Source organism: Barbus barbus, assembly GCF_936440315.1.
Source record: "Barbus barbus genome assembly, chromosome: 12".
Classification (NCBI taxonomy): Eukaryota; Metazoa; Chordata; class Actinopteri; order Cypriniformes; family Cyprinidae; genus Barbus; species Barbus barbus.
The window spans coordinates 30,392,529-30,417,335 of NC_136740.1; the positions used below are offsets into that span (position 1 = coordinate 30,392,529).

Genomic DNA, 24,807 nt, shown 5'->3' on the forward strand with positions numbered 1-24,807 from the left:
TATAACACACATAAACATCATGATCATAAGCTAGCATGATAGCTAGATTTCAAATTATTATTTTTTTTTATTAAATACTTGTGCTCACAATTACGTAAACATCAATTTTATATATTATATGCACCACATATTTATATCATTATACATGAACACTTATAACAATATTTATAACAATTTTGTGAAGATCACTCATATACTGCACCTAAAGATTTGTAGACGGTTATTAAAATAACAAAATTGTAAATTCTAATAAATTACATTTATAGCTCAGGAAAGGTTCACTGAAACAGTAAAAACTGCAAAAACAAAAACACACACACACACACACACACACACATACATATATATATATATATATATATATAACAAAAAAAATCAAAATGTTACAAAAAAACTATAATATATGTTTTTATTATAATATAAATATATTTATAAATATAATAACTAAAATAACACTGATGTCTATAATATAGAATAAATAAAAGAATTATAATAACATACTTTCATATAAAAATAGAGTAAAAAACAGATACATAATAAAAGAAATGACGTTGTATTGATATGCCTTTATCTGACAGAGTAGTTGGTGCTTGCAACACCAAGATCATGGGTTTGATTCCAATGATCTCGGTTTTTATGGGTAAGCAGCATAAACCTATAAAACGTATACCTTTGATGCAATACTTTGGATGCTCAATGCATCACTTTAAATACAACCTGAAAGTGTTACAACTGCCTCTACCCACTGTTACAGCATGGGTTACCATAGCCTCCCATATCCTGTCATTTAAAAGCATGTAAATATAAAAAACTAAAAATCACACAAAACCACAATTCAATCTCAGACTATACAGAAAGCCTTAAGGTCTCTGCACACTGAGTCCGAAAGTTTCGCATGCGTTTTTTCGCATTCGCAATCTTAAAAATTCGTCACGCACAGAGACCTTGCACACTGAGTCCGATGCGTTTTAATTAATCCGTTGAGAAAAAATTCGCAAAACTATACAAAATGTCTTTAAGTAGTGAGGATGATTTTGTTGTCCTCTCTCTTTTTAAAAAAAGAAAAAGGAAATATTGGGTCCATCCAATCCTTAGATTGCGCAGAGAGGAAGGAGAGTTCCACCTCCTTATCAAAGAGCTGCGGGATTATCCCGAGAGATTCAAAGTTTATTTCCGGATGTCAGTGCCTCTGTTTGATACTTTGCAAGCGATACTGAATCCACATAATAAAAAGACCATCAATTTCCGTGAACCAATTTATCCTGAACAGAGACTGTCTGAGGTATGGATACACCAACAGACACACACACACACACACACACAGAACTGCGGCATCGGAAAGGTGCGCGCCAGGCATAAAAAAATAGGCTACAGCAGTTCTTTATATTCTGTATCTTTGTATTCCGCAATTTGTTTGTCATAAAGTGCGCTGTGCTGCAAGACGAAGTGTATTAATTTGTCTGACAGTATTTTGGATTTTGGCTTTCGCTTGTATGGTGGCTCTGAATGGTCAAAACACCTTCTCAAAGCATCTCAAAATGCTTTATACGGATGCGAAAAACGCAAAAAATCGAACCCGATCCGAATTTTTTTTTGACGGACGAAAATTTCGGAGGCAGTGTGCAAACGTGATTGACAAAACGTGAGGTCGTATTTATTTTTCAACGTGCGAAAATTTCGGACGAAAAATTCGGACTCAGTGTGCAATGGCCTTTACTCTAAGAAAATATACATTCTTTCATTTTTAAATGGTGCATATAAGTAACTAGAGAAAAATCGCTGCAAGCTGGTTTATTTAGGGGGTTATTTCACACACAGCAGCGGTTAGGAGCTGTTAGTTCCTCCTGGAGAGGGCTGTTCATTCATTCAGACAGACAGACACAGAGAGATGTGGGTGATTGAAAGGAAGGGTACCATAAAGTGCTCTGTGCTCACCCTGCCCCCGTACTGCAGCATGGGCGCAGGCAACACGCGCCCCGTCACGTGGGCCATCTCGTCTCGCACCTTAAACTGGAACTCCTGCACAAACGGGTCTGCTTCATAGTTAGCACTGCGCACCTGCAAACACACACACAAACACCTGCTGACACATTCTGCAAGAACAGGAGACAGTGGTCAAGCTGACAATCAATGAAAATGAGATTTCTCTAGCTAACATGATTTCATTTGCTCTAAATATTTAGTTTTAATACACAGTGCACTCTTTTTTTAATGCATCTAAATAAAACAAAACAGATGCAACTTCTTTTGAACTTCATCATTCACTGTTAACAGTAATTAGTTCAAATTCCTAAACCAATTTCTAAAGTAGTAACAACAGTAAAACACATGCTTACCTTTCCAGGTACCAATAAATAGGCTTATAATTAGCTAAAGAGTTAACTAAAACTAATAAAATCAACTAATACAAGTTTTTGTTTGATTTAAATGAAGCTGAAATTGAATAAAATATTATTTAAATGTTATTATTAAATTATTAAAAAAATAATTAAATTAAATATTAGATTAAAAGCTTAAAATAAATGTTATCTTGGCAACTAAAACAAAAGTTAAGTACTAAAACTGAAATAAATTGTAAATATAAATTATAATAAAATGACAAAAGGAAATATACATATAGTATTAATAGTACTACATATTAGTAAAAAAAAAAAATACAACAAAAAAAAAACTTACTAAAACTGAAATGAAAACAGAAAAAATAAAGGCTGATTAAAAAATATTAATACATACTATAACCTATAATGTTACACTACTAATATTGAAATAATTCTAATAGTCCTAAAATTAATCAGTTTTAACTTACAAATATTTAAAATCAATAAAACTACTGATATGTTAACACTTTAACTTTGCACTGCAGTCCTAATAACAGGTAAAACTGTGGGTTTTATTAGCCAGAATTCAGATGATATGAGACTGAAATGAAAAAGCTCTCCTGAGACTGACTGAAGACGCAGGATGTTTCATGCTACAAGCTGAAGATATCCCAGCTCAGATCCTGCTGTACTTCACAGTGTAAAAATACTCTCATTGTGGTATTTTTAGCTCCGTCTCAAAGCGAGACTTTTTTGTTTTGGTACATTTCATTGGCCTCGTCAGATGCTTTCCACCCACGCTGCCTCTCCACTCCTGTTTGGAGATTCTACATCTAAACGAAAAACCAGCCATAGCAACACTGATTGAGCGCCTGATTGGCTGTCATTTTAATAAGGTATAAAAGCAGCAGGGCTTCAGTCACAAGTTATCAGCTCAGAGCTGACGGCTGGAAGAGTGTAAATCTGCAGGGAATGGAGTAAAGAGTTCACAAAGTGCCCTTATGGAGAGATTGCAGCTAATCAGCTCACAATAAAGTCACGGCTGACCTCCATTAACACAAAGAGCAACCTCAACTCATTCAGATGGACAGCAGGACCATGAGAGGAGAGGTTTAAACATAGATTGTGTGGATATGAATTATTATGCAACTGAATTACGTGCGTATGACTATAGATATGAATGCCACTCACCAGTCTGCTGATCTCCTCCTGTCTGTCTGGTGCTGATCGCGCTGTGGCTTTGATCATGGTGGAGGTTTGATTATCTGTCAGTTTCTTGATGCACCGCTGCCCTGCTACAATATTGCACACCTACGAGAACAGCAGCAAGTAAATTAGGTTTAATATAGTTAACTAATAATATTCAAATAAAACTTCATTTATTTCAGCTAGTGTGCCAAGGCAACATTTATAAAAATAAAAAAAAATTATATTAAAATAACAAAAACTAAATAAACTAAAGCTAATTAAAAACAACAAATAGAAATGCATACAACTAAATTACTAAAACTTCTACTAAAATTAAAAACTGAAAATATACAGACAAAATCTAATTCAACATTAACTAGATCTATTGACATTAGCTAAAACTAAGGCCATAAAAATATTACTTGAAATATTTTTACATTTATTTTATTTCAGCTAGTTGCAAGGCAACATTCTCATTTTCATTTAGTTTAACTTGAAGTACTAAAATAACTAAAACTAATAAAAAAATACAAATGACAAAAACAAACACTACTAAAAACTAAACTAAAAATATAAAAATAAAACCTAATTCAAAACATTAACAAAAATGACAAATGTTGTTTTGTAAACTTCTTATTTCCATTTACAATAACTTTAAATACTAAAATAAAGTAAATAAGCTAAAACTAATAAATAAAAATAAACCTATAAAAATGACAAACAGAAATACACACAAAAATGACTAACAAAAAAAAAAAAAAAAACATTAACTAAAATAAAAAATAAAAACGGTAAATATATATTAAAAAAATATAATTCAAAATATTAACAAAAACAATAACAGTCGTTAACTTAATTCCTAAAAAAACATTAACCAAAATAAAGCAAAAAAAAAAAAGAAAAAGAAACATTATATTTCAGCTTGTTGCAAAGGTAACGCTTCTCATTTTGATGCGTGGATTGCAGGACTGACCTCCAGGGGCAGGTAGGTGTGTTTCTGCTCCTGGCCCACCTGTAGGCAGGGCAGGTGGGGGTATTTGAGCTGCAGACTGTACTTCTCTCTGAAATACTGAGCTACTGTTCGTTCTACAGTTTGGCCGTTCTCCAACTGCAATGGGAACCTGGAAGGAATCATGAAACATGACTGAACTACAAACCACCACTAGAGGCCATCAAAGAGCAGAGCTAAACCGCTTCCTTCTGTTTTGAATGCATGCTAGTATACTACTCTCACCATTTCTGCAGTATGTAGTATGCATACTGGGTAAAGTATGTAAATATCCTGCATGCAACACAACGAGGTCATGTGACAATGCAACATACTACAGCTACAGTACATAATGCATTGTTTCACATACTACATTTTGTATAGTTATGAAAAAATTATTGTACAACAGTACTAAGCAGTTTTATTGTAAAGAAGAGTAAAAATTTAATTTTAAATAAAACAGATTTAATTTTAATTTATTTAAATAAATAAATAATATTCTGAATATATAAGTAGTTAGTATACAATTCAGAACATATTCTTATTATTTACTAACAAAAATGACTAAAATGAAATTAAAAAATAAGATAATTCAAAATACATATAAATACTATATATACTATTATAGATTATAAACTATAATTGTATATAAATAACACTAAAAAAAGCATAGTCTATTAGTCCCCAAATGAATTCATTTTAAATCAATAAAACGTTTCATATGTTAAGACTTTAACATTTGCAGTTTTAATAATTAGTAAAAACTGTGGCTAATTGGCCAGAATTCAGATTATGAGACTTTTAAAACCCTGAAATGAAGAAACATACAGGATGTTTGTCAGAATGAACGAATAAATTAATAAAATGAACGGATATAAAATATGAAATAAATACATAGTATTCGGAATATACCATTCAGAATGTATATAGTACACTATTCAGAACATTGTTTTATAGGTGCACTTTAATTATTAACCCAAACACAAAAGTTTCAGGTTAAAATCATTGCAGAAACTAGATAGATAACTTTTTAATCTGAAAACAAATCAAGCCAAAAATCATATTCAAGCAATGTGACTTTGCCCTCTGCAATCAATACGATGTATCATCATAACACGCTTCACTTCCTCTGATGGTTTGACTCACGTTTGGTGGCTGGCGGGGCGGCGGGTCACATTGCAGACCCGGTACTTCCTCCGCATGGTTCCGCAGTGTGTCACCTCCACCTTCAGACCTGCACACAAAACAGCCAATGAGAACGAGCCAAACACGCGTGCATAAACACAGATGAACACACAAGCACACATACCTTTGATTTCTTTGGTGAATTTGACTCGGTGGGAGTCTGTGAGGGGGCGAGGCTGCTCATCGATGTTGTGGATGTCCAGTACCTCACACATGAACTGAATAACTGGCTGTGCTTTGTAGAAAGCCGTGGCTGACACTGCAAGACAGAAGAGATGAAAACTGATTAAAACAGTCAAAATTATCATTGAAAATATACTATGACTTTTAATACCTCCTCTGCAATAAGAAAAAAAAACATTTATTAGTGGTGTAGCATCGTGATTTTGCACAGGCAAGAACTACACACATTTTCTTTCAGGATATCTGCAGAGCTTTGAAAATGTAAGACGTTTTAAGACCTTTTTTTAGGAATTCAAAACTGTTTAAATTATAAATAAATAGTGTTCTGAATATACCATTCAGAAAGTAGTTCAAATTTTCAAAAAGGTTTTTAAAGCTTTTCAATTGGTTTATGTGCCGATATATATATATAGAAATTACAGGTTGACCGATATTGGATATTGCTGATATTGTGATAATATGTTTAAAGAAAGACAATGAAAAGATTGTGCTGATATTAATAAACTCATTGAACTTTTTAATAAAACGTTAAATAATGTTTTTAGTCTTTCTTTCCTGTGATGGGCAGCACAGAGAAAAGCTACACGATTTTATGTTAAATTCGATGCCTGACCCAGTATATTGTGTAAACAAAATACCAAATATTTCTCCCCAAAAATAAAATAAATAAAGTATTTATGCATGATGCAGGACTTTTAATTATAAACAAGCCTAAAATGACTGGGACTCATTCCAAAAAAAATCAGGGAGATAAAATATCTTCAACATTACAATATAAAAACCATAAAGTAAACATTGTCATAATCTTCCCCCATTTAAAAAGTTGCATAGAAAAACTTTAGGGGCGCAATGAAAACTCAAAATTATTTTAATAGACTGCAAAAAGTATACTAGGTTTTTAAATATTTATACTTCAAACTGCAAGTAAAAAAATAATGTAATTATTTATAAGCCTAAATTAAACTGTATAAATTACATAGACTTTTTGTTGTAAGACTTATGACCTTACATTTTATTGAAAATGATATTTCAAGATTTTAATGATATTTTCAAGACTGTACCTGTAATGTAAAATATAAAAATCAACATAAAACAAAGATGCAAAGCGGATCAACACATGACTGCCCACTTTTACAAGTTAATGTTGCTTGCTGGGTGTTATACAGCTGTAGGTTATATTTATCTTTTACTCCCCTTTTCTAATTGGACTTTACAAAACTTTTATCATGCTGAAATATCTGGAGCAATCTAGATGTCGCTCTTTATTAGTCCTGTGAGAAAACATCTACACAAATGTTGACGTGAACTCAAAGCCAATGTGTTCGCGCTCTTTCTGAGCCCATTCACTCCATTATAAGTGTTACAATGAGCCAGTGAAAGGAGAGGCGATTTCAGACGGTTGGACTCTTCCCTGCCCTTTAGTGGGGAGGGGAAGGAGCAGCCGATGCAACCAATTGAATTGTGGGAGTCTGAGAGAGCGGGAAAACACACAGACAGAGGGACACTGGTGAACTTGGTCAGAGAGAGAGAGAGAGACTCATTTAACGCCCCCCTTCAATCAAACAAACCCCCACCCGCCACCTTTCAGCCCTTCATCTCCCCAGCAACAGCGTGAGCGGTTCCCACACTCTGTGCTAACACGCATGCTAAACTCAAACAGTGCACACCATCAATGTTGAGCATCATCTTCCACATGGCCGGCCGAACAGACTGGTGGAAGCCGAACCAGACCTCTCTGCCTCCACCCAGAGGATGGTCGTAGCCCTCCGGGGCAGAGAAGAACGAGCGGCCCACGGGTGTGTACCTGGGAGAAACAACACAGACAGCAAAATGGGGTTTAAAATGCTGTATTTTATCAGGGATTCAGTATCACCCAAGTATCACTCAAGTATGCAGGTTTTTGTTGCAGTGAAGCTGTTTCACTTAGAAATACACTACTTCAAAAGAAAGCTATATTGCTGCCCCAGGCTGCATTTATTTGATCAAAAATACAATGACGTCAAGCAACCACTAAAACCACCAATCGAAAAGCTATGTCTGAGAAAACTCAACAGTTGGCATTAAATCAAAACTGAAAACTAAAAAAAAATTACTGAAAAAACAAAAAACATGAAAACTAAATCTAAAATAAAAGAAAAACACTTATTTTCTTAATGCATATTACTATGAAAGGATTACTGGTGCATTTATTTATTACATATTTTGCATTGTAATCTTTAATCAAAATTTCAAAACTTGCTCTTCTTGTGATTTGTTCACTCGACGTCTATGCAGTATGCAGGTTTTTGCTGTAGTGAAGCCAATAGACAACAGACAGCTGTTTCACTCAGAAAAACACTACTTCAAAAGAAGGCTCTTATGCGGCCTAAAACTGCATTTATTTGATCAAAAATTTTTAAATATTATCAGTTTAAAACAACTGTTTTCTATGTGAATATATAGTAAGATGTAATTTATATCTGTGATGCAAAGCTGAATTTTCAGCATCATTACTCCAGTCTTCTGGTGACAGAAATCATTCTAATATGCTGATTTGCTACTAAAGAAACATTTCTGATTACTAATAATATTGAAAACAGTTGTGCTGCTTCATATTTTTGTGGAAACTGTGATACATTTCATTTTTTAGGATTATTTGATGAATAGAAAGTTTAAAAGAACAGCATTTATCTGAAGTAGAACCTTTCGTGACATTATAAATGTCACTACTGACCAGTTTTATGCTGAAAATAACTATTAGGCTAATCTCATAAAAAAATAATAAAAATCATACTGAACTTTCCTCCACTTCATGCCGACTTTAAGCATGATTTGTTTCAACAAGCCACTTGCTTGCATATTTCGATATGCAATGCTCTAGTCTAAAATGTGTGCTTAAATAGTTCTGGGGTCCCTGTATATATATATATATATATATATATATATATATATATATATATATAATCCCATGTCAGCAACTTAGGCTATTTTCATGGCAAAAACTATTCAAAAGATACAAGTGTAACAAATGCAATAAAACCAGCAAACAAACAAACAAAAGTTAGGTGTTCCTGTATAACTATAAAAATATATTATCTGAGCTATAAATGCAGGAGAGTCAGGGTCACCAGCTGATGTTTATCTGGGACTCACTTCATGGAGGGTAGATGGCGTAGCACCACGTCCACAGCGTGAACTGGGTTGGTGCTGATTGGCTTGTCCAGCTCCAGCGGCTCTGGCATACTGCGACCGGTTAGTACCTCGTGCAACAGGTGCCAGCTCACCAGGGACACAAATTTAATACTGACTTTAAAGGGTCGGTCTTTACCCCCCTCCCCTGGCAGCGTAACGTCCAGATCCACCTGTGGACACACAACAAGAAGTAGTTCAACAATACACCAAATCGGGCCTGATATTACCTAATTTGATGATGCAGAGTTCAATTATATATTATATACATGTATCAGTTTTAATACCCTTCTTAAAATATCTAAGCAGTCAAATCAAAAGTTTCAGCAAAGGAGAGGAAAAAAGGTGAAAATCAGGATTTGGCATAGAATAATGCCTTCAGAATCATTCACAAGACTTCTACACTTCACAAATGGCTGTTGAAAGCAAAAATAATATGAAATGCACCATATTTTGGGCGAAAGTGTGACATGCTCAAGCAAAACACACTATTTTTGGAATAAGCAGCACAAAATAAGAACAAGTATTGGACTTCATTCAGCAAATATTCAACAAGGCGGTGTTATTATTAACTAAAACTAAAGTTATATAAAAAAGTTTTTATTGATTAAAATTAACAGTAAGAAAGTTCTCATTTTCATTTAGTTTAACTTTAGTTCAATATCTAACATAACTAAAAATGTATCAAAACTACAGGCATTAAAAAAGTAATAAAATGTAATAAAAGTGACAACAAAACACATCAAAATTACCAAAACATTAAAATGGAAACCATAATATAAAAACAAAATCTAATCCAAAATGTTAATAAAAAAATAAATACTATAGCAGTATATTAATAATGCTAAATCTCATCCAAGGAAACTACAAATGTCAATCATTTTAACAACAAAGAAAAAAAAAATTATATATATATATATATATACACATAGTTTATACATTACATACAGTAATGGTTGCGTCAACAGGAAATATCAATCATTTTAACTAATATATATGCAATTTTGGTGACAATATGCAATTGAGGAACTTTGTGAATATGTTTTATTTGTGCAATTTTTCTACAGAATGTGTCACTGGATGACAATTTGTGCACCTACAATGTATCCTAGGTGGGTGTCTCACTATTGTTTGAGTTCGCTTACCCCCGCAGGCGCCACAGGCAATGGGTTGGCGGTGTAGAGGCTTTTCTTCCCATCATAAACTGGCCTTCGATCCCCAAAGATGGTGACTTTAAAGTGCTGCACCATGGAGTCCACAACCTCCCTGAAGAGACAGCACTCATCAGGAGGAGTCTAAAGAAGTCGGTCATAAGCTTTGAACAATTCTCCCACACAGCCTACCTGTTCACGCGGCGTGGACACTTCTCAGGCTTGATGTCCACCTCATACAGGTAGACGTCCATCTTGGGGATCTCCACCTGGAAGCAGTTGGCCAGCAGCTTGATGGGTTTCCCCACGGTGCCATAGCCGGGCCTCCGTGGCACGGAGAACAGGGCCTGGGCCCCAACGGCTCCTGAGAGGGACAGAGCAACAAAATGTTACATACTCTTGCATTTGCACCAAACAGTAACATCACTGGCGAGGCGAGGTTCAAAACAACAACAGCGCAAAATGAAACTAGATGGTTCAAAGCCAAATCACTCCCACTACATAATGAATGAGTGCCTGATGCAACACACATTCAGCTGACGGACATCCCGTTTCTATTTTTGTTGCACTGCTACTTCAACCTGCCTTTTATTTATAAATATCAATGGTGTGAATTGACTAATGCTATTTTTTATATTAAATATTTAAATATTAAAATAATTGTATTTCTTACATATTTAAAGAAAAATACATTTAATAATATTAATAATTTAAATAATAATAAAAAATATTAATAATAAAATTAAATATTCTGAAATTACATTTAATTTTAAAGTAAAGGTCATTGCACACTGAGTCCCAAATTATTCCCCAGTCTTTCCCTGTCGCGTGTCACGTAACTGTGTAATCGCAGCCTGGACCGTTTTCACATATCGAGATATCATCGCAAATGCAATTAATCGCTCAGCCCTACACTGTAAAAAAAAAAAAGTTGAGCCAACTTAAAATATTAAGGCAACCAGCTTCAGCAGATTTTGGAGTACTCTCAACTTCTTGTTTTAAGTTTATACAACAAAAAGTTGAGAATCTCCTACAAAAAATAAGTTGTGAGAACTCAAAAATCTGCAAAAAGCTGGTTGCCTTAACATTTTAAGTTGGCTCAACATTTTTTTTTTTTTTTTTTTTTTACAGTGTAGTGAGCCTTAACTTCTCAAAACAATGAATAAGACCTGTAAAAAAAAAGGCAGTGTCAGTTCTCAAGTCAGTGCCAGTTGGCTAGGTCTGAAGAGGCTGTGTGCATATGGCAAAGACAAAGCCATTGCTCTGAACAGACGGCTGGTGCCTACAGAGAGATGCTGAAAATTTAATACCAACTTCATGACCGAGTTTGACAGTGATTGCAGTTAATGATTCCCTGACTGTGAGACGCCCAGGGCACACTAGCAGATTCATGGCAGACAACTTCCACTCGTGGGCCTTGTGAGAAGAAAAACATTAGCGTTCAGCAACTTTGTGGAGGAGGACGAGGACAGAAAACACAATAAACTGAAGTGATGGTGATGCTCAATGAATCAAATGTTGCCACCCTCAGAAATGGGATTTCTTGCCCATAAGTCACTTCAGTCCATGTACAAGAGTTGCATTAAAGTAAACCTCATGTCCCACACAGTTACATCTGGCCACACATGCTTCTGTTTTTAGTGGACATGTCTCATCGCTCACATTCAGTAATGGGCAGAGGCTAGATTGGCCTGGGATTTCAATACTAAATCAATACCTTGATACAAACAGACATATATCATCGCTTATGGTGTTAAATGTAGCATTCAATCTCTTGCTCAGCAATGGATGCTCTGCAGTGAATGGGTGCCGTCAGAATGAGTCCAAACAGCTGATAAAAACATCACAATAATCCACACCACTCCAGTCCATCAGTTAACATCTTGTGAAGCCAAAAGCTGTACGTTTGTAAGAAAGAAATCCATCAATAATTAATTTTAAACCATCACTTCTGGACAAAAATATAGTCCATAACCCACAATATTTCTTTATGATGTAAAGCTAAATTTCTCCAAATCTGACTCATCTACATCTTGGATGGGCAAGTAAATTTTCAGAAAATTTTCATTTCTGGGTGAATTATTCCTTTAGTTAGAATGCATTTCCAACTATATTCTCAAAATTACAGAACATAAACATAATATATTGTAAGGCAAGAGAATAATGATGATTCATATTAGATAGATAGATGGATAGGGTGCAAAGCTTCTCAGTTTAAAAAAAAAAAAAAAAAAAAAAAAAAAAAAAAAAAAAAAATCGAACCGTAGAGTTCTCCACACACAAGGACAGCGGTTCAGCTTAAATCTGTCAATGCATCAGTGATATGGTTAACATGTAAACAAACAGGGTTCACACAAAAATGATGTCAAAATGCCCGTCTTGGTAAGTATCCTAAAAGACATAGCCAGCTGAACGTACTGTATCAGTGCACCGCAGGGCTCGAAATTGTGACCATCTTGGTCTCATATGCTCCCAAAATGTAATCTGTGCAACAACAAAATATATTTGGGAGCATTTGTGCAAGTGCAAATAATTGTTGTGGTGCGACCAGAGCCGGCGCCAGGTCACCTCCGTCGGGGGGGCATTTAAATTTCTAGGGGGGGCACAAATCACGCAGTCACGATGTCTGCGATTTACTGCACAGTATGTGCCTGCTGTGAGCTGAAACAATGACCGGTCCACCATTCTATCTAATGCGTATTTTAGATTGGTTATATTAGCCAATCACTCCCTTCACTACCGGTTTTGTTTTATTCAGCCGATGTCTCTTCTGGACTTGCACAAACTGCATTGAAACCATTTTCCAAAATGTCATTTGTGAGGAAATATTACCAAGTCTGTAAACGGCCATCAACAGAAGCCAGAGACACTGAAGACACAAATAGAAGAAAATACTGCAGCAGTCAGAACAAGCTCACTGTTCACTATGCATGAAATATAGAAAGGAAAACCTAAATATTGAATTGGGAGTGGGGGTCTATATGAATGTATTTCTGAGGGGAACTGACTGTCTTGAGAAAAGTTTCAATGACCTTCTTCTCATCTTGCCTCTGTATATTGCATGTATAAAAGACAAAGCTCTACAGCGCTGCTTTGTTTACAGCGGTAACCAAGAAAACACCAAAAGGTTGTTCCATAAGCGCCACCTGCTGTCAGAGAGTGAATTTGCATTTTCATTCAGCCCAAACGCTGTTTGTTTCCTGCAGATGATTTAGCATAAATTCACAAAGCTAAAGTCAGGCGATTCGGTTTTTGCTTCAGATTTTGAAATAATACATTATAATTTTCATCTGAAACGGCTCATGTATGCAGCATCTTTGTTTGGATCATGATTAAAATGTTGTGGTTGTCTCCAATTTTAAATGGCTACAGATAAAGCATGTAATAGAGCAAATAAGCATCTTGTTCACGTACTCATATTTTCATTTTTTCTTGTCTCTTGCTTAAAAAAAAAAAAAAAGAAAAAAAAAAAATGAAAACTTTTTTTTTTTTTCTCGCTTCTAAAACATCAAATCAGAATTGGCCATGAAAGATCAATGCATCACTAACAAGAAATGCCGGGCCAAGTGTGTGGCAAAGAATTCAGGATCAGGTTCAGTTGTTGAAGCTTTTAATCATCAGGATGTTGCCAGCCCTTCAACTCAGTTGGCAGTTGTGATGCTCCTTAATATTCAGTGGGTGCTCCTAACTTCTTGAAGTTGGGAGCTCCAGTGCTACCAAGTAAAAAAGTTCATTTCGAGCCCTGCACTGGATCAGTGCTAGGGCTGGGTATCGATTCAGATGTCCCGACTCGATTTTGATTCACAAGCTCTCGATTCGATTCTCGGTCATTTGATTACATTCAGTGAATATAGTTTTAATACAAATGCTATTGATATTTCTAAAAAATTAACAGTAAACATCCGTTTACAAATGGTGAACTAATAAAAAAAGAAATTAAGAGCCACAGGCTTGTATTTTAAACCTATTCTTTTTTTTTTTAATAGGGTCCTATTTTTAAATAATAATAGGGTCCAATAAATATTTTTCTGGTAATCAGATGAAGGCATAAAAACATTAATTCAATTTATCCTAATCAAATGAAAATTAAACCCTTTTATTTTTTGGCAAACAAAGTGCTGCACAACATAGGTTTACTGTTAAAATTAAAAAAAGAAAACAAATGCGATTATTCCTTTAAAAAAAAAAAAATTATGAATATTTATTATTAGTAGCAGCACTCGTTACATTGAGTCTAAATAGTAATATATTTCTGACACCGTTTCTTCACGTTAAAAAGCTCAATTTTATTTTGACGGGTTGCCGTGAAGAACTTGCAGCTGCTGTGTATGTGATATGATAGTAGTTTTCTCAAATTAAACTGTAAAATGCTAATGAAATGACTCTCAGAGCAGCTGGAGATTATATTCGTATGTTAATATCATCATATATATGCGTGATGTCAAATGCTTCCACAGATTTGTAGTATTACTATAGAATTTTACCACATATTGCTTTGTTCTTGGTTCTTTTCAACACCTTCTCCCTAAAAAAAAAACCACTCTTTATTTTATTTGTATCTTCACTCTATTGTATTTATTTGTGCTGTTGCTTGTAGTTAGATAGCTTATTCTTATTTTCTTTATTTTATTTGACAGTATAGTTTTTTCCCTAAACATAGCACATACCGAACCGTACCGAAACGTGACTCTAAAACCCTGATACAAACCGAACCGTAAGTTGGACTGTTCCACCCATAATAAATGGATAGATAGAAAAGATTTTCATTAACTGATAGAAAAATAATTCATATATAAATTAATATAAACATTTACAATTGAAAAAATATATATATAAAACTTCAAAAGTAAACTTTGTTTTTTATATGTACAGAATATTATGAAATTAAAAAGAAAAAAAAATTAGAGTAATAAAGGCTACAAAATAAAAATAACAATAAAAAATAAGCAATAAAACTTAATGAGTAAGAGGGAATAAAAAAAAACAGCAATAAAAACTCAAAATTCAAAGTTATAATAAGCATATATTTACACTGTGTTTGCTTAAACGGTCCAACATGTTCTGGTTCAACCACTGGTGTAAGTTTGGAGCAGAACCACCTTTTTGTCCAAACAATGGCAGTTTTTGGTAAACCATCATTAATTTTGCAATTGCATTTGATACTAGCAGAAATGAAATGCTTCACCTTTAAGATGACAACCCGATGTGTCAAAACACAAGCTGTCTGGCTTCTACAGCACCGGCTAACAAGATTCTCATAACGAGATGACAGAAGTTTACTGAAGGTTCAGTCCAGCGTTACCCAAACAGCCAGAGACCTGTCTGAGCTAAACGAATGTCAGGCTGAGAGTGATTCATCCCGTTTGAATTGAAGTGATTCATAACCGCTGCTGAAGAGGCCAGTCTTCAAAGCCGAAGAGCACAGAGTCACGGTTAAAAAAAAAGCAAGAAAAACAAGAATCATTCAGAGAACCTGGCGAGGGTCAGACTGAATCATTAGCTGCTGTGTTTAATAGAGCGCAACCGCCGGCTTCCAGGAGTTAAAACCTAATAGAGAAATAGATTTTTAGCGAAAACTTATAAACCCTTCAAGACAAACCTAACGTGAAGAGGCTGTGCGACAAAATAATCATTATTCATCTGGCTTTATGGGATCTGTCATTTTTATTTTCATCAAAACTAAATATATATTATACAGAACAGTTTTTCTTTTTTAGAAATTAAATGTTTATTCAGCAAGGACATATTATATTGATCAAAATTGACAGTAAAGACATTTACAACGTTAAAAAAATATTTAGTTTCAAATATTGCTGTTCTTTTGAACTTTTTATTCATAAGAAAGAATCCTGAAAAAGGTATCATGGTCTCCACAAAAATATGAAGCAGTAATTCTATTTACTTAAAAAAAAAAAAAAAAAAAAGAGTTAAAAACAAAGAATAAGAATAAAAACGGATTTAAAATGTTAAAAAGAATAAGAGAGGAAGATTGAGTGCAAATTAAATATTTTAATGATTTCTCAAGGATCATAAATGTAATTACAAATAATCATACATTACAACCAGAATAAATATAAATATAAATATAAATATATATATATATATATATATATATATATATATATATATATATATATATATATATATATCTATCTATCTATCTATCTATCTATCTATCTATCTATCTATCTATCTATCTATCTATCTATCTATCTATCTATCTATCTATCTATCTATCTATCTATCTATATAAAATAAATCTTGGCGAGAAGAAGGGACTTCTTTCAATTTTTGTTTTAAATCTTACCCAAAGTTCAATAAGCCAACACAATAATTAATAACTAACTAAAAAAAAATGATGTATTCCAAAAACATTTTATTTGAAAAGTAATCATATTGTGAAGGTTTATATTGCACCTTTGCTTATGATTAAATTTCATAATTGTCTAACAAACCTGAATGGTGTATTACAACTATTGTTGGTTCTTTGATAAATTGCTTTGTTCCTTTTTTATAAGTTGCTTTGGATCGTTCTAAATACTAAAACATAAATAACTGAAAAAGCTTTGATTTAGGCTATGAAAGAAAAAATAACTTTTTAGCTTTGAATCAAAAGTGATTCGTCTCAGACCTGGTTGGTACGAGTGCCCATAAAAAACAAATAGGAAAAATACTTCCAGAAGCAAGTCAGCTACAAAAGTGAGCGCTTGCTGTTGCATGGCTGCTCTGTCAGGAAGTTGAATCTCTTTTTTACCTGGTGGGCCTCTTACAGCAGACACAGGCCAGTCTGAGAGACCCCAGCCTTTCACACGCAGCCAGATGAACAGGGGGGTCTGAAACTCCAGACGACTGCGTCTTTGTCATGGAAATCTCCCTGCCTCACGCAGACCGATAACGATTGGATTTTATGCCGAACACAGACCCGTGGATGTCTGCGCACACTCTGCCGGACACATTTGGATTCAGACCCAGGCTTGAGGGAGTGATGGGGATCTTGGGAAATTTGTGAGTCGTGCTCGGAGGGGGTGGAAGAGGAGGCAGCGAGGCCAGAGGACACCTCTTTTCATCCTCCGCACATGCAACCACACACTGTACTCTACGAATGAGTCATTACACCACACTTCCTTGACTCTGGTCTCAGGGCAGAGCTTACTTTCCCACCGCCGCCCACTCGCAAGCAAACGTGCAGCGTGCACTCGCTCACTCACTACAGCGTCATCTCTGTTGAGAGGGAAACGTAGCCAAGCGCCAAGGCCACGCAGATAAAGGAGGGAGAGAAAGCAAGAATGAAATGCGCAGAGATCAGAACAGGCCTGTTGTAAGAAATCATCACTCATATCAGCTTTTGTGCACACTGGACGTCAAACGCAGCAGTATTCTGATACGAACACACCAGTCTAGAACCGACTCAAGAAATCAATGTTCCTTGTGAACTATTAACTTCATAATAATAAATCCTAAATATTTTACACTTTCCATAATAACAAAAGATCAACATTTAATACAATATTTATATTACAAAATTTATATGACAATAAAATTCTCATTTTTTATTTCAATGCAAGGGTATTATAGTACACTACATATAGTATATCTATTCTGCCATGTGCCTTATGCCACTTTATCTATCTCTTTTTTATTTTTCTACAATGTCCTCAGACTGATAAGCTCCTCTTGCACATATACATATATATACACACACACACTCTATACACCTATATCTGCACAGTTTTGGTTTATTTAACTGGTTTGCACTGCCATGTGCCTTATGCCACTTTATCCATCCCTCTCTTTATTTTTCTACAATGTCCTCATTTGTATATCTGCACATCAACACACGCTAAGTTTTTTTTCGCACTACCCCATCTCCACCCCAATTATTTGTGCCGTTTCGTTCTGTGACAGCACATATAGGACAATTTTGAATGTAATATGACTGTTTATTTGTTGTAATATTGACATATTAATTGACTGTAATATGTCTTTGTGTTGGCGTTCTGACAGGCACATATCGTTGTTTCAATGTTTCTGTCTCCCTGCAGCATGGTTACAATTATTCTTTAATTTAATATTCATCAACCCTACTTTGTAACTGTTACCTTCATGTTACTGTTATTTTTGGCCAGAGATTTGGCTGAATTTTGAATGTGCTTTATTAACAGTTTAAATAAAAAAGCTGAATTGTGAGTTTGTGTAACTGAATTTTTAAAGGTCAATACTGCTTAGAAGTGAAAAGAAAACAAACAAATCCGAAAAATCCGAAAGGGCTAAAAAAAAAAAAAAACGGAATTTGAAAAAAAAATTAAACGGAATTTGAGAAAAAATAAAATGGATTTCATAGGGCCCTATGAGAGTAACGCAATTTCAATTCTCTGTATGTATGTGCCGTACATGTAGAAGAATTGACAATAAAGCAGACTTGACTAGTAGTAATATTTCTTCATGTTAACAACAATAATAATAAATACACTTGCACTGTAAAATAAGTTAATCTCATAATTATATAAGTTAATTTTAATATGAATATTACATTAATTCTAATAATTGTTAAATATACTTAGCAACACAGATTTTTAAAATTAACAATAATAATCATCATCATCAATTTGTTGATAAGACCACCAATTTGAATAATTAATTAATTATTTTTACTATTATTATTATTATCATCATCATTATTATTATTGCATTCAAATAGTTTGGCTTGGTCACTGAAATGGGGTTGAAGCTCTTGCTTTTTCTCTGAAAGTGCACCTGATTGAAGCATTTAACTTTAAAATGTACAAAATGTTAAACATTTTTAATGTTACATTTGTTTTTATTTACAATTCTGCATGTTTAGCTTTCCTGTAGCTCAAATAGTAGAGCATGGCGCTAGCAACGCCAAGATCATGGGTTCGATTCCCAGGGAAAGCAAGAGCTGATAAAATGTAGAAACTGTAACTTGAATTGTAAGTCGCTTTGGATAAAAGCGTCTGCTAAATGCATAAATGTAAATGTTTACTTGAGCACTTGATACATACTCAGATCTCCAATAACACAATATCAGCCTAACCTACGTATTTGCCTACATATCACTAGTCACGGTTAGAGGTCACTATGTTCTGAAAACATCAGTACGTCGGAAATTGCTCAGTAATTTCAACATCCTGTCATCAAAATGCCTGTAAAAATTGGGCAGACAGTCTTCTTTTGGCATGCTACGAACCCACAACGCTTGATTTATTTGTATGCCTACAAAGAAGACAAAAACACCTGATAAAAAAAAAGCCCACAACATCATAAGTGTGGAGAAAGCTGCCTGGGAGAGGTGGGCCGTGGAATGATTAGATTACTCCAATCTCTGCTCCTTACTGCTGCCAAAAGCATCGCCGTCCTCAGGTGACCCATAAACAGGGACTAAAGTGGGCAAGAAGCGAGCACGTGGTGACCATGGAGACAGTCATTATGGCATCAGATGCAGCCTGTAATTTTAGGAGGACAACGATAAACCAAGAAATAAACGAAAAATATATTAATATCCCCAAAAGGTGAGTGTGATTAAGAGCAATTCATCATTCAGCTGAGCTGCTCTGGTGCAGGCGGTTCCTCTGAATCATTAATGCAAGAGCTCATTCACACTGAGCTGCAAGCTCCTACAGCAACATCAGCGGCTGGCTGTTTGCACAGTAACACCGCGTCTACGCTAGAAACGACCGGCGGCACTGGAAGCACATCATATCTACAACAAATAACCAGATGAATCAGCTGTGAGCTCAGGGCTAAAATTCAGCATCAGTAAAATCCAAAAAAAATTAAATAAACTGACAAGGCTTTCTGCACAAATATTCAATGGCACTACTACTAAATCTCTAGCTTTTAATCGAGGCTAATTTTAAAATAAATATTAATATTAAATTAGTGGTGTCAAAATTTACGTGTTAACGCCGGAGATTATTTCAGATTAAGGCGTTAAAAATATTTAATGCATTTCATTCACAACTGCTGCCTCTGTCACTTTTTTCTTGAAAAGGATTGCGCTTATTTACATGCAGAACGTCTTTATGACCGCATCAAACGGGAGACGTTTGAGACGCACGCTCTAACGTCGCCTCTGCACCAGGCACGAGTCAAACGAGCGTGGAAAAGATACTGTGCTCGTAGCGCGCTCTCTTCAAATACACACACACAAAGGTGCCGGAGCGCACTGTAGCCTGTATCATTTCATATGAAACAGCAAAAGAAACTACGTGCATGCAATATCACAGTTATGCCATCAGTTAAGGCATGAAGTTACCAAAAAGATGATTAAAGTTGCCTTAAAACTGTGTGCATGCATGCAATATGTTATATATGCGTCACATTTAAGAACTTCTCTGAAATAGTTTTAAAAACTGTCCTGAGGCACCCCAGCACTGTCTCCCTCATCTAAAACACCTGATTCAATTCGTCCGCTCATTAGTAGAGACTTTAAGACCTGAAGTGGATCAGAAAAGGTAAAGAGATATGTGAGACCATAAGATGCGTGTCAGATCCGCGTCACGCTCAGCAGCAGCAGCTTTTAAAGCAATAACAGGCAAATAAGCTAATAACCAGCTGCTGTGATGTTCTTTGATGAAAGAAAACTATAACTTTTATAGCTTTAAGGGGTTCATCTATATTTAATTTAGAATTTAGTGTTTGGTAACTATTCATTTTCTGTATGTTTCTGCTGAAGGGCACAGGTAGGTAAATTTGTAATTTATTATAAAGGGTTTGTGTGAAGATTGTTTTAAGTCCACTTAAATTAGAAGTTAAGTCTAATAAATGTTAAAATTGATAGCCCTAAATTATACTGTAATGCTGTATTACTGTATTCAGGGGAAAAAAATATTTTATAGAGACATCAGTAGTATTGATATCAGTAATGCTGGCCTTCAATCATAAAAAAAATGGCATTAAAGAAATATTAAAAATATACTGTCTGTTTGTACATTTGAAGATTGAATGTGAAATTATTGCAATATAACAGTATATTTAAAAACTTTAATGCTAGATGGGATTAATCGCGATTAATTTTAGAAAAATGTGCGATTAAAAACCCCCAGAATTAATCGATTGACAGCACTATATTAAATATTATATTAATTAAATAAATATTACAAATCTGACTGATATTGGCTGATCACGGTGTTAAAACATTGTGACAAAAGAGCAGTTAACTACAACTATAAAAGATTTAAATACTATGAAATAAATATATTAAATATTAAAAAAGCCACAATAAAAATAAAGCTATATAGAAATATTTTAAAAACTACAGGGAAAAAAGCCACAAAACTATTACTAAAACTAAAATTAAAACCGAAAATATAAAAAAAAATTAAAACTAAAGTAAGTTTGAAGTACTAAAGTTACTAAAAGCTAATATATTAAAGAATATATTAAGAAAATATTAAAGAAAGAAATAAAGAGAGCAACTACATGAAATAAGTTTAAGTACTAAAATTACTAAAAGTAGAAGTGAAATGAAAATAAATGAACACTGAAAAATCACAAAAATAAAATAAAATAAAAATCACAGCACATAAAATTTGTAAAACTTAAATCAAAATACAAATCTGAAAATATATTTAAAAAACAAATGAAAATTAAATGTTGCCTATAACTAACTGAACTAAACTAACTTTAGTGCTAAAATTACTAAAAGTAAAACTTAAAGAATGAGCTTTAAACGAAATCATTATAGAAATACAGGTATATCTAAAAAAATTAGAATATCATGAAAAACATTTTTTTTTGTAACACAAAAAGTGAAACTTCCATATATATTTTACATTCATAACATGTAAAGTAAGACATTTCAAAAGTTTTGTTTTAATTTTGATGATTAGAGCTTACATCATGAAAGTCAAAATCCAGTATCTCAATATATTAGAATATTTATATTTGAGATTCATTAAAAAAACAACTCTACAGTATCTCTTGTTCTTTGAAACCACAATAATGGAGAAGACTGCTGACTAGGCAATGATCCAGAAGACGAACATTGACGCCCTCCACAAAGAGGGTAAGTCCCAGAGGGTCATTACTGAAAGCTGTGGCTGTTTACAGAGTGCTGTATCAAAGCATATTAAATGCAAAGTTGACTGGAAGGAAGAATTTGGGTAGGAAAAGGTGCACAAGCAACAGGGATGACTGCAAGCTTGAGAATACTGTCAAGCAAAGCTGATTCAAACACTTGTGAGAGCTTCACAAGGAGTGGACTGAAGCTGGAGTCAGTGCATCAAGAGTCTCCACGCTCAGACGTCTTCAGGAAAAGGACTACCAAGCCACTTCTGAACCAGAGACAACGTCAGAAGCATCTTACCTGGGCTGTGGAGAAAAAGAACTGGACTGTTGCTCAGTGTGGTCCAAAGTCCTCTTTTCAGATTAAAGTAAATTTTGCATTTCATTTGGAAATCAATGTCTGGAGTCTGGAGGAAGAGTGGAGAGACACAGAATCCAAGCTGTGCCCCAAACAAAAAAAACTTTTGAAATGTCTTACTTTTACATGTAATGAATTAAAATATGAAAGTTTCACTTTTTGAAATAAGTTACCAAAAAAAAATGCAGTTTTTCACGATATTCAATTTTTTTTAGATGTACCTGTATATTAAGAAACTATAAAAAAATAATACTAAAACAGCACACCCTAAGCATGAGAAATTTGAACTGTTTTGCTTTGATAAAAAAAAAAAAAAAAAAAAAAAAAACACGTTGAAAAGGTTGCCAGGAGAAATTCACAACTATCTACACTAACTGCTGACCAGCCAATCTGGTCAGTTTCCAGACATCCAGGGATAAATGCAGTACTGTATTCTGAGCTCTCTACCTCTCTAGCAAACTACAGCAAACACACACACACACACACACACACACACAATACAGCTGTTGTGAGTCTAATCCACAGAGGCTTGGGTTGTGGGAACGGGCCGAGAGCTCAGCAGTACGACACAATGGCGTCAGTCACGGCACCGGGGTCAGATGCACTGAGTGACAGAACAGCATGGGAAGTTGGAGCGTGTGTGTACAGTTGGCAAACCAGCCGACACAGTAACTCAGGTTGCAGGCATCAAACAGCTCCTGCTAAGGTAAAGATGTAACCTTTAAACGATACAGTAATCCGGAGATTAGGACATGGAGATAAGAGCGAAAGCAATGGCCAGTTTTCTGTCTGAACTGCACAGCTGTAGGGCTAGGCCCTACCACTAAAACAATTATTAAATATTATTCTCATTATCTGCTCTGAAAAGGCTTGAATGTTGATTTATGTGATTGTTTTCAATCAACATTTTGGCCAATTCTAGTTCTAGAAAGAAATAAGGTTAATTCAGATTCTGATCTCTCTTTTTAAGATGCCAGATTCTTTTAGTAAAGTTGGAAAAAATGCTATGCTTACTGCATTAACAAATAATGAGATCATTTAAGATTTCAAGAAACAGATACAACAAATCAGAAATAAATGCAATACAATCCCTCCAATTCAAAAAGACTTTCACTGTCTCTTATAGATGGCATAAAAGTCTAAGACAGTCGTGGCCTAATGGATAGAGGGTTGGACTTTTAACCTGAAGGTCGTGGGTTCGAGTCTCAGGTCCGGCAGGGATTGTAGGTGGAGGGAGTGAATAACCAACACTCTCTCCACCCTCAATGCCACGACTGAGGTGAGACCCTTGAGCAAGGCACTGAGCCCCCGGGCGCCGCAGCATTGGCTGCCCACTGCTCCGGGTGTATGTTCACTACTGTGAGTACACTTGGATGGGTTAAATGCAGAGCACAAATTCAGAGTATGGGTCACCATACTTGGCCACACACCACTTCCCTTTCCCTAAAAACACCAAGTTAAATGTGTTATATATTTCAATCAGTTGTATAAAATACCTCAGATTACTCAAAATGTGCATCTTTAACTACACATGGTTATGGACCTATGGTTTCTGTGAGGTAGAAAATGCAGACACAGTCCTGTCATAAAAAATAGATTTTACAGTGAAATGTTACAGAATTTGGCAAATCTTGGAATAAAAAAGGATTCATTTTGTTGTTAAGAAATGTTTATTTTCATATCATTATTACAAAATATTGATTAAACTGGTAAAGTTATATTAATTAATTTGAATTCTAGCACCATTATTGATGATAAATTTTAATTAAATCATAAAATGCAGAATTCAGAAAAATGACAGCAAACACAGAATTTCAGGGGGAAAATTATTTAATAAACCCTAATATTATTGTTAGAATTTGTAAGTTATTGAAGTTTGATCAATTCTACCAACTGAAGTTTGAAAAAGATAAAGATTCTTTTTTACAATTTTGACAATAAATTATTCTCATGTAAATAGATATTAAACTTTTTTGGGAGAGAATAAAATACAATAAACAAACAATAAAGATATAAACTCACAATTGCAAGAAAGTAAGTCAGATTCTGAGTTCATATCTCTCAATTCAGGAAAAAAACGAATCGTGCCATATAAACTTATAAGTTAATAACCTATAGAGTTATAAGAGTTAAAAAGTGACAATTTTTAACCCTTCAAACAAGCTTCAATAGATTGTGTTTTTTTTTAATTATTCAAATTAATTCAATTCCAAATTTTATTTAATGTGGAAAACAGAATTT

The 24,807-nt window shown here is 34.4% G+C and overlaps 1 protein-coding gene across 4 annotated transcripts in view; it reads right to left on the reverse strand.

Moving 5' to 3' along the window:
* The window catches only part of LOC306877901 (protein argonaute-3), a 42,111-nt gene that overhangs the window by 11,792 nt on the left and 5,512 nt on the right, over positions 1-24,807 (reverse strand). Inside the window, exons 2-10 of one of the 4 annotated variants that reach the window (XM_079429934.1) lie at positions 10,374-10,545; positions 10,176-10,296; positions 8,995-9,203; positions 7,530-7,666; positions 5,804-5,938; positions 5,641-5,728; positions 4,480-4,627; positions 3,510-3,629; positions 1,915-2,058 (exon numbers count right to left, since the gene is read on the reverse strand). In XM_079429934.1, the coding sequence (XP_079286060.1) occupies positions 1,915-2,058; positions 3,510-3,629; positions 4,480-4,627; positions 5,641-5,728; positions 5,804-5,938; positions 7,530-7,666; positions 8,995-9,203; positions 10,176-10,296; positions 10,374-10,545 (1,274 nt within the window). Of the gene's footprint in view, positions 1-1,914; positions 2,059-3,509; positions 3,630-4,479; positions 4,628-5,640; positions 5,939-7,529; positions 7,667-8,994; positions 9,204-10,175; positions 10,297-10,373; positions 10,546-24,807 lie in introns of all 4 variants that reach the window. The other 3 variants (XM_079429935.1, XM_079429933.1, XM_079429932.1) reach the window with 3 other exon arrangements.